The 14,375-nt window shown below is 34.2% G+C and overlaps 2 protein-coding genes across 2 annotated transcripts in view; both read right to left on the reverse strand.

Moving 5' to 3' along the window:
- milt (trafficking kinesin-binding protein milt) overlaps positions 1-9,530 on the reverse strand; it is a 45,133-nt gene extending 35,603 nt beyond the window's left edge. Inside the window, exons 1-3 of the mRNA XM_028308482.1 lie at positions 9,230-9,530; positions 8,636-8,685; positions 6,623-6,712 (exon numbers count right to left, since the gene is read on the reverse strand). The gene's annotated coding sequence lies outside the window, so the exon portion shown is untranslated. The remainder of the gene's footprint in view (positions 1-6,622; positions 6,713-8,635; positions 8,686-9,229) is intronic.
- A 3,768-nt stretch (positions 9,531-13,298) lies between these two features.
- LOC114355560 (uncharacterized) lies at positions 13,299-14,173 on the reverse strand. Its single transcript, XM_028308476.1, has 3 exons — positions 13,997-14,173; positions 13,712-13,915; positions 13,299-13,443 (listed from the first exon to the last, which is right to left on the reverse strand). The coding sequence occupies exons 1-3, from the start codon at positions 14,046-14,048 to the stop codon at positions 13,322-13,324; spliced, it is 378 nt and encodes a 125-aa protein (XP_028164277.1). The 5' UTR covers positions 14,049-14,173; the 3' UTR covers positions 13,299-13,321.
- Between the last annotated feature and the right edge of the window lie 202 nt (positions 14,174-14,375).

Raw genomic sequence — 14,375 nt, forward strand, 5'->3', positions numbered from 1 at the left:
TTAGGTCAGCTTCTCAACCTAAAGACTCTTATTGAACTGACATAATATTGTGCTAATTCCGATGCGAATTAGTATTCATGTTTCAATAGAATCACCCCGTGTTTATATTTAACAGACAAGAAGACAAAACTAAGAACCAACTAAAATCAATTTTATAATATTTGGCAAAGGCTGATAACAGAATCTGAGCTTTTACCAATAAAGAAGAACTATATAAGACCAGATAGAATGGGGTGGAATGAAATTCATTATATTAAATGAATCACAAATCTCGATTAACTCAACTTGAATATTACTAAAACTCTACATTATGTTGTCCAAAAAGATTGGCAACTTGTGCACTGATAAACCCGTCCCGCAATGAATGGTGCGTAACGCGCAGTTTTTACTGATTGAATGCTGTGAAATGTACTGGGGTAAAAATAAACAATAGACTCAATCGATTATTGCAAATGACAATTGATGCCATTTCAATCAAACAGATGTATTTTTATTTTATTTTATAAAGAACTAACTTTAAGCTCTACTGGTAAAAAATAAGTATATAAAAATCTAATCAGATTTTTTGAAATTATGCCACAGAAATGCTTGTTTGTAGAGTAACTTCAAATAGAAACAGTACGAGGCCACACGCACAGTTCTCATGTGGAGGCGGTTCGGTCGACGCACTCGTTTGGATAACCAATAAAAATAAGGATGTCGTCAATATGTTGGCATCGCTGCCATAGCGGGGTCACCTCGGGCGCAAGTGCTATGCCACTGTTGCGTGACGTAACTCTCGGCGACCTTGGTTGTGACGCATCTATCGCTAAGGGACTATACCTTGATTTTTTAGAATCCAGCAGAGATGTAAACAAACACTTTCATACACAATTACACCATAATCACTTACGTGTTCATAATATCATACACATTATTTAACAATCCCATGAAACCAACTTTATTTTCACGTTTATACAAGTTTGAAATCAATCTTTGAAACAAAATATTTTAGCAAAATACGTGGACGATGAAAATTTGTGAGACTTGTCAAATTTACTTGACGTTTAAAATCATGTGTTATCTCCATATTGTCTATGACTTGTCTCTGACACATCAGTGCCGTAACCTGTGAGTCATAGACAATAATCTGTAAATTTAATCGATATTATTTTAAGTATTCACTTATTCCGATTACTGATTAATTTTAAATAAAAAATATACGATACTTTGTTTAGTTTTCCAGCGATAACTTCGACAATATTGGAGATAACGTAAATTTATTTTTCTACTTTTAGTGTTTACTTTTTCGGAGTCAGTTTAATTTTTAGTCGGTTTTATTTAAACGAAATTATTTTACTTTTTTATGCAATTATGCTTACGTATTGTTCCATTGTTTATTTTTAAGAAAATAAAAAACTTCTTTCAATGAGGGTTTTCGCGATTGAAAAATCCGCCAGATGGCAATACGTAGACGCGAGGTCCAAATGCTGCATGATTGGTTATTTTTGACATGACATTGACAGATATGTCAAAATCCACCAATCACGCAGCAAGCAACAGCAAGCAACAGAAGTTTAATAACTTTACGGATATCATTGATTGTTTTACTGTCCAGTGTGTTTTTTGATTACATCTGTGCATACAGTTTGTTTCCTGTTCTCGAAAATTTCATAATCAGTTCACATTCAATGTTGCGACTTTGTTGCATATTTTTAGTATTTTGACGATCACCCGGCGATGAAACGCAAGTACTACAACATTTCACTTCGCGATTAACGAGAGGTTTTGTCGCATCACTAGTTCACAGACTAAAAATATTTTTATGTCAGTTGGCCATATTTGATGACATTTCTGCTGATTTCTAAAAAATTAGACTGTAACGAATTAACAGACCCTAGCGATAAACAAAACAGTTGACTACCCCTTCACAACGTTACATAATCATAAAATAAACATCGGACACATTTACAAATTCCGTACACCGAGACCAAAAGGCATGTCGTTAATCTCAGTCACACATTCATTGCAATTCAACGTAAACAGTGTAATTCATTACGTTACATAAAATTTGTACCGACGTGTGTACATCAACAACACATCTTATTAAACGATAGTGAACTCGTTTCAGTCAATTCCCTTGACATTGTTAATTCACTTTCTATTTCTCTACATTTTTAGCGCGCCCGCTTAGTCATTGTTAGTTGACAATCGAGGTGTTCATCAAAACATTATTGGTTATTTTGTTTCTTGTATGACATAATAACATTTTGACGCCAAGTTGTTATCTCTACAAAAACTGATACCAAAACAAGGGGAAAGTATCGAGCAGAACCTGTTTAATGATTAATGCAAGTATAATTACCATTCAAAATGTGTTTTTCGAACTGAAATGAATCAGTAGGTTAGTATGTATGTACTTTATTACGTGGACTATGCAACGCCATTGCAACGATTATGTAAAGTGTTAAGCACATAATAACTGGTAAATGTTGCAATGACTCAGTGCTGAAGTTAACAAATGTAAATATTCAGTGATGAATAAAAAAGACAGAGCTCATGTTTCAACTTTACAGCGAGTTAAATGTTTGTTATATCGATTTAGGACTTTTAGGAGACAATAACAGAAGGCATGCCAGTCACAGACTCAGTACAAATAGATGGAAATTTAATGAGGATCAGTACTGTTGTAGAAAATTCAATAAAACTAGTATCTACGTTAATCTTTAAGACATAAGAAAGATATATCTTTTTGAATTATCCAAATCGTACCATTACTTACGAAGATATTAAGNTCATTGTACCTTTCATTTCTTATTCTTGAATTGATAGGTTGTCTCAGACTGGACCTAGGTGGAAGATAACCATAAGCATATTATAATAATAGTTTAAACAAGCTTGTAACTACCACAAACAATCTGTTATTCGTTATAGGCAACAATATTTTGTTTGGTTATATCCAGCGGTGCTAAGGAGCACTTGGTGGAAATGTTGGGAAGAAAACAAATAAAGTGGAGCACGAAACTCGCGGTGCGTTTCAGTCCCGCAAACGGCCTGTGGTCGGCGGACGCGCGGCGCGAGACTGGTGCGCGCGCGCAGCCCGCCCGCCCAGAATAACTCCAAGCTGGCAGCCGGCCAATCATATGACATCGTAATTCCGCTCATTCATAATCTTTACACTTATTAACCCTACAGTGCACGATTTTTCCAAATTGAACAAAAAAAATAATATTACTTTTAAATGTTATCTATGTTTCGGGAAAAATTATTAAAAAAATCTATTTTCAATATTTTAGGAAATATTTTGAGTTTTTCAGTATGTACCAGATGTGTCCCAAAATGCATTAAGGGTGCCTAAAGTTTTATGTATGGTCTGACATACTGTCAGTGAAAATGAAATGAAACAGCAAGATTTATTATGATATATTTCAATTAAAAATTAAATGAATATTATAACAAAATGTTTTATGTATAATATAGTTAGTAACGACACCATAATATAATAGAAAATAGGAATTTAATGAGATCAGTACCACAACGCGGTCTTTTTCCTCTTGAATGAAATTTTACGGTTTAATCACTATTTAATTATAAAATTTACATTATGAAATGACATAAGACAATTTTTACTTTTATTTAGGCACAGTGTCACCTTACATTTTTCACAAAATATGAAACATTTCAGCCAAATGACGTCCAGTACTAGATAAAAGCCTTCTCGAAGAATTTCCTTAACGACTGATCCCGCGCTGCCCGCATCCAGGTACTTCCCGTGACCTTCACCAGACCATCGGTCCACCTAGTGAGGGTCATGCCCACACTACGTCTTCCAGACCATGGACTGAAACGATGAAAGACTTCCCCTTACAACCTGGAAACGTACAACGTGTTCTCGTAGTTAACCATAACGGGGAGTTGTCGATGCCATCAGTCCTGCTGGCGTCTTTGGGTGGCACGATAGCTTTTGGCTTTTTTCAGCCTTTAATCCAGCATATCGGAAACGAATGACAATCATCATCATTTCAGCCACAGGACGTCCACTATTGAACAAAAGCCTCCCCCAATGATATCCACATAGCCCGGTTGGTAGCGGCCTGTATCCAGCGTTCTCTTCCTGCTACCTTTATGGGGTCGTCGGTCCATCTTGTGGGTAGACGTCCCACGTTACGTTTACATGGCCTCCACTCCAGAACCTTGCTGACCCATCGGCTGTCAGTTCTGCGCGTACTATGTGCCATGCCCATTGCCACTTCAGCTTGCTAATCCATCGGGCTGTGTCAGCAGCTTTAGTTCATTGATTGATCTCTTCATTTCTGATTCGAAATATGCTCAATTTCAGTTTCTGTAACTCTTTTTGCGGGTCATCATCTGAAATCAATCAAGTAATATAATCACCCTTATTGCACAGTGACCCACATCAGGCACATACAAATAACATCCAAAATATGCGTTGATAGTAACTGATATCAAAAAATACTTATTTACCAATAAACTAGAAACAATAACTTACCCCTTTTAATTTTTTTCGAAAGAAAACATTGTAATTTTGACTTTTTTCCCAAGAGTAAAACTTTACTAATAAACTTTTTCACAAACTGACCGACTTTTTCGACTTCAAAACAGTTTACTGAGTGCAGCGCTTCCGTGGCAAAAAATGTGAACTATTTTGTTATGTGCTATAGTGTGTAGTTACGGTTCTTTCTAATAGATGACATTAAATAGCATCGTGTTACGAAATATAGGCAATAATTTGGTATGTACCATATGTGTCCCACTATGCGCTGTAGGGTTAAACAAAAGAAAAACATTTTCAAATACTTTCCGGGCTATTTTTCTTTCATAATTTGTTGGTATCTAAAGAAGTGGCTCTATTTGCATGAATTTCAGAGAGTCAAACAAAATTTTTAAGAAATTGAATACTGAAACTCTGGAGCTGTAACTTTTTTTTTTTTTTTTTTTTCTATTTATTAATTTAGGGACTTTTACCTAGTATGTCAGTCCCATCATAACCTAATCGTAAACTAAATAACCAAAAAATTAAAAATAACTAAACAAAAAGAACGAGTAGCTGTCACTGGAGAATCACTTATTTCTATCCAGTCAAGTCCCTATTTCATTATATTTAGTTTTCAGTGAAAATAAATAAAAATATCAATATTCGTTTTTGTCAAAGTATGTCGCAGGACCGGTCTTTGTGGAAATCCTTGGGTGAGGCCTTTACCCAGCAGTGGACGTCTTTCGGCTGAAACGAACGAATGGTACCGAATAGAGACTAGTCAAATGAATGAGTGTACAGTTAGATATGACGAATATGATCCGTATCATCAATTATTAGGAGTGTTGGACAACGAGTATTTTCCCTATGTCGGCCCCGCTAACTAGGATGACACATTTCCGTTAAATAGGTTTTCTAAAGGCGCGAACAGCTAAGTTCAAAGCCAGCCAGAGCATCGTAGGGTTTTTTGGCATCACAAAAGATCATCTTTATACTTAGTTATTTTTTGTGAATAAAACAAGAAAGAGAAAGCTTTGGACGATAACATCTGTTAATCTTCAATTAATTACTGAAACATATAAAGCATGAGTGCATTCAAATAAATATTACTTCATTAAATAGCCAGAACTATAAAAATCTAAAAGATAAAAGGGAATTTATAAAACAAGAATTAACCACTTTATTATCAACTGTGAATAATTTTAATATAAAGTTATTTATTATTTGCGTAACCAACGCTTTTTGTACGAATGTACCGTCAAATTAATTGCAATTATAAGTTAAATCCACTATTTTATTAGCCTCAAAATTACTAAGTCGGCATCCAATGTTAAAACTTTAACTATGAAACGTTATTTTTACGTTAAAAGAAATCTATAATTATATTATCATCAAAATAACAGGATTTACTTGCTTGTTGGACTAAGGTTGTGTATTACTTTATAAAAAGGTTTAATAAAATTGGTTTTATATTTTACATTTTCCTGGTAATAGAAACACCTGCTAACGATGTTATGCTAATCAACTTAATTAAAAAGTTTGCAGCGTGACTGTGTTAGTAGTAAGTTACCATTTAATAACCTACTTCAAAAAGAAAGAGGTTCTCATTATCAGAGTATTTAAAAAGCCATTTACTCACTAATAAAACACGAGAATCTTTTTACTCCTATGTTGCCTTTATGCTGATGATATTTTAAGTAGAAGAAGTTCTTAGCTGACGTTTTACGGAGCGACAGCAATAAATTAAGATGTTCTTTACGTATTAGACGTGTTTTGTGCAGGACTTGTGACATTCCCACCACCAACGCAATAACCAACATGGCCTATATCGTTCATTCGTTTCACCCAAATGACGTTCACAGATGGACAAAGGCCTCTACCCAATGATCTCTACAACGACCGGCCCTACGCTGCCCGCATCCAGATCGTCGGTCGGTGCTATACTAGGAATTTCCCTGCTTGATTGAATCAGATATGAGGAGGTCCGCAGGAAAACCAACGTAACCAACATAGCCCGCCGAAATTCCAAACTCAAATGGCAGTGGGCGGGGCACATAGCTCGTAGGGCTAATGGCGGAAGACATAGTGTAAGCATGATGACCTACATAATATGACCTAATTAATTAATTTGTAAGACTTCAAACATACCTGTGAGTGTGGCGACGTGACGAGTTGCGCGCGGTGCTAGCGAGGGCGCGCGAGCCGCATCCTGTAGGGCCGCCAGCTTGACGAAGTGGCCTGCACAAAACAGATATATTGGACTTATGCCCGTTTTCACCATCTATCCCTAATTTGTAAGCGACCCCTATAAAAACAAAATTCCTGCTTTGTGTTACCATAGGGGCAGTGGCGGCGTAGCATTATTAGACATGATTCCCCCTCCCCCCATAATAATAAGTTGGGTATACATTGGAGCTAAGGTACCCCAGAATGGTCGGGTGCCTTCCAGGATCCAATCATGACCGTCCTTGTCATGCAGATGCACCAGTGAATACTAATCTGCGCGACTGTTGTCACCCCCTGATGCTTGGCACCAGGGGCGAATCGATAAAATACATTTTGTTTTATCAGTATCTTTGGGCAGTTTACAGCTAAACATAGACCACTTCGGTCAGGCTGACATTTTCTGCGCGTCATTTGGCTACTCTTCTTCTCTAGGCAGTCTAAGGCTATGACTTTTTCCAAAAAAGCGATAATATGGAGAAGATAAATGAGTAATACAGGGTGGAATTTTGTAATGCCACCTGAAGGAAAAGTACTCTTAATACTGTAGATAGAAAATTTTAATTCCTTAATTTTTTTAAAGAAATAGAACAGCATTCCAAAAATTTCTAAAAATTTGCTTGCCACACCTGGGAATCGAACCAACTAAAATCTGTTAAAAATTACACCCTGTATTTTTATTGCATCAATCGTTAGGGTTAAGTATAAGGATGAAATATCTCTAACAACTTGATAATTCAAATTAAATGAAAACTATTTTAATTATTTACAGAAAATTTAATGGTAGGTACCTATTGTAGTAAATTTCCGAAAAAAATTTGGAAATCTTTGAATGCAGTTTTATTTCTTTTCAAAAATAAAGGAATGTTTTCTTTGAGTGAATTTTTCTATCTACAGTATTTTTTTTTTGAGTAGATACTTTCCCTCCAGGTGGCATTACAAAATTCCAGTCTGTATAATAAGGACTATGTGATCAGTAAACTCGGTATCTGATGATGACATTTTATGGAAAGTAAACAAATATGCCAGAGGCATGTAAGTTCACCATAAGCACTCAATATTCCACTTCTTGCAAAGTGTCAAAATATTCATTCAGTAAACAAACATTGAACATACAAAATACAAAGCAATCTCAAACTTGACCTACTTCAGTATAAAGTTTCAACAGCTCATACACTATAAATGGTTATGGAAAGTACACATTCTTACTTAAATATATACTACCATACCTACAGCAAAATAATAGCACTGATTGCTTAATATTTACTTTATATAACAATCAACACCATGCAAAAACGCATAATATGTAGTTCTCTTAATGCCTTGAGATTTACTAATCAACTTTCAAGGCAAACAGTGAATAGTTGCCTATTGGTTGATTGATTAATAGTCTCCATTTTATTTATAGATATTACTATGTTAAGGCAAAACATAACAGCACCCAGAACCATCTGATTATGCTATTGTACACAGTATAATTGATAGTTATGAGCATTACAGAATTCAAACATATTCAAGAGTAATTTTGCTTCATTACTTATGGTTGTTACTCACTCACAATAAAAAGGACAGTTAGTTTTAGAGCAGTATGATCAATTGATTAAGTTTCCTTGGTAAACTAACATATAGTAGTTAATAGTAATTTATATGTATCAAGTAATGAAAATCTTACCTTTTTTATTTTCATGTGAGATTACTACCAACTAAGATCCAATCTAACTGATAAGATGAACAAAGGAAAATGGATGCATACTTGAAGAAAACAAAAACCTAATATTGAAAAAAGAACTAGCTAATATCTATCTTTTCTTTGTTGATAAGCAATATAATTTAAATAATAGCAGCATTATAAGGTTATTCTAAATTATTTCAAAAAAGGTAAAGTCAACTTTTAAACTAGAAGAATCTAAAATGAGTGACGTAACAATATGTACTTACAATTCGGATTCAGCGAATGCTGTTCGCCTTAAACTTGTATTTGGTAATACCTGCAAATAATAATTGTATTGTGAAACAATAATGTAGTGTATAATGTTAATGGAAAGTGATTGACAAATGTGTAATTTTTAAAGATAAATGTAACATTATTACAAAACATGTGTATCACTTTAGAATCTAGAAATGTTTGAATGACTAATATGAACATTCATATGAATTTGTCATTGAACATTCTCTGCTTGGTGGTGGCTTTACCAACATAGTTTTGGTCTATCGGTTAGTTTGAAGCTATGTGATCTAAATAATCAGTGAAAGATTTACTTAGTTTAGTCGTAATTCATTTTAATAATAGAGTTCATTAATTTTTAAATAGAGACCAAATATAATAATGAGTCATATAAATAAATTATTATTATGTTTTTTCCTTAATATGTAAACTGCATGTAAGCCCACTGTACATTCAATGTTAAAATTTAAAATGAAATGCAATAGAAAGCAAACCAGCATGATGAAATAAGACATAGTCCCATACTCAAAAAAATGCAAACAATAATTTGCATAGCATGCATTTATCAAAACCTAGATAGAACTTACGGTTATTATTTACATCACCGCTGAAACAACTGTGACCTAGTCATCGAAAACCTTACAAGGGTACATTATTTCTCAGGACACGGGGTTTCGTATTGAGGAACCTTCAGGACGCAGTCAATAAAATGTAAAACACTCAGCTCATAGTCGAGTATTATTATCGTTTGCATCGAAACATTACGTATCGATGTCTAGACACTATGCGAATTTCAGTTTCTCAATTAATTTTAGCATAAATTTCTTAGAAATGACAGCAGAAAACCCCAGACATCAAAAACTCTGCTCCGAAATCTGACAGTTAAAATGACATGTGACATTAGATATCTTTCTGTTGGTAGTAGATTTTAAGAATGTTGCCAGAAAGTACCCGTATTAAAATAACTAAAAGCAAAAATTATTAAAAAAACTTCAAATAAAGCCGGGTCTCCAGCGCGTGTTTTACCCATGTTTTACCCTACACAAGTACAAAATCAACAAAAACATGTCAACATTATTGGCTTTGTGCACGATTACAGCGCCAACTAGCGTCCACAACTTTGTGGGCTCTGTCACACTGACATTTAGGTCGTATATTTGTGAAAAAATATCGAAATGAAAAAATTACAAAATTTTCGACTAATAAATTGGTGTGATAACCACGATTTGGGTGAAAAAAAGGTTTTGAAATCATTTTGGTCATTCAAATCAAATGAGGTAAGTCCAAAAAGTGTGTTTAATTTTGATTGTGTCAGGGTTTGTTTACTTCATATTTTATAGTTGTATAGATGACCCACGCTGAACTGTCCCGCCAAACTCAATGACAGGGGGGCGCTACCATCGTTCAACTATATGGTTTCCAACATGGCAAAAATCGGAACTAGCGATCCGGTATTGACGGTGGCGCCCCACTGTCAATGTCATGCATAGGACAGTTCAGTATTTATAGCCTGACCAGGAACATAAAAACCGTCGCCATGTTGCGGAAAACTAATGGTACTAATTTCTTTTAATGGCAACAGTAACTGAAAACTTCATTGACATGTCACCTTGCATGTCAGTCTATGGCTGTCAAAGTGTAAACAAACTTTATTTTAAATGTGCGCAATTGATTTTGTGAATGAAATTGCTAAAATCTTTTTATAGTCGTGAAAGAAAAGTGGTTCACAATGTGTTAAAGTATTTGTCGAAGAGAAATACTAAGGGTTCGGACAATATTTCCATCGAATAATGTTTCCGACAAAGGTTGTCAAATTGACTGACATGTTTATCGTATAGTACAGTCCACCATGAAAATTAGCTGTGGTTTGTGTCAAATACCTATTTTAAAGTTTTTTGTCACTTTCTAAGTGTTGAATTTAATAGAATTGGGAAAGAAGTACCGAGTTTGAAGCGTTCATGAGCAGACATTGCAGTTGAATATTCAAGTTCTGAATTTGATTATTGATGAATAATAAAATAAATCCTACTAGCTCGATTGATGGTTTCATTTAATTTATTTAAACCAGGTTACCTATAATAATATGTTTTCGTTAATTTATGAAAAAATCAAATTAGCCCGTAATCCTGAATCCTGATACATATAGTTAGCCTATTAATTTAACACAGGTACGACTGTACTCAGTGTTGCACTATCAAATGCAATTGAAGCGCCTCTATGCCAGGGTTTTTATGTTCCTGGTCAGGCTATACAGTGAAACAAAAATAAAAAGCTACTTTAACGGTTTCATTATACAGGGTGTTTGGCGCATCGTGTGCCAAAATGATTTGGCGGATAGAATGGGTCATTTCCTATATTTTCAGCCCACATAACACGTTCCATGCCAGGCGGCTACTTTTAAATTAATTTTTTTAGTAATTTCACCAAAATACCCAAATTGCATCATTTAATTTCGATTAAAAAAAAACTACTAGGCGTAGCCTCATAGTAAATATTTTATTTTGACGTGCATTGATGTAGGGTTACATCAAATCTAAATTTACTGGCAAATATCATCTAGTTTTTTTTTAATTCAGCTTTGAAGATTTCCGAAAAGTTAAAAGTGGACTGAACATTTAAGTTTACATGGCTATCAAAAAAATTTTAAAAGAGATAGCGATCTTCGGATATTATCAAAACTTCTCTAGTCTCTCCCCATTCAAACGGTATACTAATCTTGTTTAAATAATAACAACAACTTCACAAATTCCTTAAATTAGTGCATTGACTCTACTCGGACTGATTTGCGAAATTTGTGTTTATAGCCCCTTTTTGTGTGAATAGCACGTTAAACACCTACCAGGTAAAAATGATTTATCTTATGCAATGTAAAAACCTTTTCCCTATCGTTTTTCAATGTGGATTTCTTGAAATTATAGACGAAAATAATTATTTTGATCGTTTATTAATTATTACAAATTTTGTTCAAAATGTCCGCCTCGGCAACGTATAGATACACTCACGACATCTTCTTCTAATTTCGACTGTTGTCGTATGCAGCCACATTACTCTTTTTATTACTACAAAGGCGTTTTCTATTCGTTGTTGTAGTTCTTCTATTGTTTGAATCCGTTACGTACACCAGTTCTTTAGTTTGTCCCCAGACGTAAAAATCTAAGGGACTTAGGTCTGGGGAACGTGCAGGCCACTGTATAGGGCCATCTGTTCTAATCCACGAATAGAAAACGCCTTTGTAGTAATAAAAAGAGAAATGTGGTTGCATACGACAACAGTCGAAATTAGTATAGGTACGTTGCCGAGGCGGACGTTTTGAACAAAATTTGTAATAATTAATAAACGATCAAAATAATAATTTTCGACTTTAATTTCAAGAAATCCACATTGAAAAACGATAGGGAAAAGGTTTTCACATTGCATAAGATAAATCATTTTTACCTGTTAGGTGTTTAACGTGCTATTCACACAAAAAGGGGCTATAAACACAAATTTCGCAAATCAGTCCGAGTAGAGTCAATGCACTAATTTAAGGAATTTGTGAAGTTGCTGTAAACTTAAATGTTCAGTCCATTTTTAACTTTTCGGAAAACTTTAAAGCTGATTTAAAAAAAAACTAGATAATATTTGCCAGTAAATTTAGATTTGATGCAACCCTACATCAATGCACGTCAAAACAAAATACCTACTTTGAGGCTACGCCTAGTAGTTTTTTTTTAAATCGAAATTAAATGATGCGATTTGGGTATTTTGGTGAAATTATTAAAAAAATTAATATAAAAGTAGCCGCCTGGCATGGAACGTGTTATGGGGGCTGAAAATATAGGAAATGACCCATTCTATACGCCAAATAATTTTGGCACACGATGCGCCAAACACCCTGTATAACAGTAAATATATTTAAATGTTCCTGTATCGCTAGTAATAAATTAAATATCGTTTTCAGATCGAAATGAGTATTTTTTTTTAAGACCGGGTTTGTGAGTGTTACAATATCAAATTCCAACCACAAACCGTATTTAAAGGAAAGTTGTTGGTATTGGCTGGACAATTCCGAGATGTAGAAGAATTAAGAACAAAACAAGGGCAGAGTTCAATAATTCACCCTATCATCATAAGGCAAACATCTGTGCACAACAACTACTGTCTCATTTTTGTACTACCACGTTGTATAGTCTAGTTATTTCCAAATTGTAAACGGCTATTAAACCAGCCCTATCGAAATACAGTCCACTCTTTTATTTAAGTTCCCAGTAGGACCCTTTTCATGCGATTAATTATTGATATTAAAATGTATTAAGTAAAATAGCTTTGCCATTGACAGATACATCTGATGACAGAGCTTACATTATTTCTACTTTTGACCACCATGAGCGCTGCGATAGGTCCAGCGAATAATTGCCTACAAAAAATGTTGAATGTTGACATGTTGAGTAGGAAAAAAAGGAGACTGGACTCCAAAAAAGTAAAAAACACCCAAGCTATAAGTTGAATTAATTTTAATATAATGGTATATACCTAAGTAATAATGAGCTTGGGATGCGGGCAGCGCAGGACCGTTCATTGTGGAAATCTTTGGGGAAGGCCATTGTCCAGCGGGAGACGTCATTTGTCTGAAACGAACGAAGTAATAATGAAATAAAACTTGTAATTTTTGCTTCAATTATTTATTTTTATAGCATTTGTTAAGTATCGAGTTTGAATAATTTAATCAACCACATATGCATTCCATGTTTAACTGCCAAAGTTAATGTAAAACAACTCAAGATGATTCCCAATAATAACATAAACGCCAAACCAATAATACCTGTAAACAAAAATCATACTATAAATTGAATCGACTATTAAATATTATATTAGTAATTATTACAGTATAGTTATAGTTTTATCTCTAATAAAAGTATTTTATGAATAAAATGCCACAAAAATGGTAACATAAGGCTAACTTAATGCGATTGTGCATGCGTTATGCGCGGTTTTATAAAATAATAACACTTGACAAGATACTACTTGCTCGAGGTCATTGATAAATTGTGACTATAAAACCATCCTAGATATACATTAAATATACACACCTTCACATACAATGATAACAGCTAGAAGACAGGAAACTGCTGTATTAATTAGAATCGATGCAGATATTAATATTAGAATAAAAATAGCGCAGGTTGTCAGAAACAGCGTGGTAAAAACTGGATTTTCTAGTAGCGCAATGATTAACCATTCAAAAGTCTTCAAAAATGTTATAGTAACATTTTCAAGACTATTGTTACAATATTCTGAAAATATCATAAAATCATGTTTTTGAAATCAATGAATGAAATGTAAGACATATTAAAGTGGAAATCTTTCAAACTTACTCCAAGATATTTTAACAACAATAAAAAATGCATTATTTATATTAACTTCCATTGTTTGTAAGGCAAAACTATTAACACAAATAAAACTTTTAGCACTATAAAGTCTTTAACATTTAATTAAGAAGGTAGAATCAAAACAAAACTTTTTGACATCATTTTGTGTCAGTTGTGTTGTATAGATGACCCACGCTGAACTGTCCCGCCAAACTCAATGACAGGGGGGCGCTACCGTCGATCAACTATATGGTTTCCAACATGGCAAAAATCTGAACCAGCGATCCGGTATTGACGGTGGCGCCCCACTGTCAATGTCATCGACAGGACAGTCCAGTATTTTGGAACTATAAGTTGAGAACACAGTGGGTCTAGACAAAGTGCA

The sequence above is a fragment of the Ostrinia furnacalis genome, unplaced genomic scaffold (assembly GCF_004193835.3).
Source record: "Ostrinia furnacalis isolate ACB-3 unplaced genomic scaffold, ASM419383v2 OfSCF2419, whole genome shotgun sequence".
NCBI lineage: Eukaryota > Metazoa > Arthropoda > Insecta > Lepidoptera > Crambidae > Ostrinia > Ostrinia furnacalis.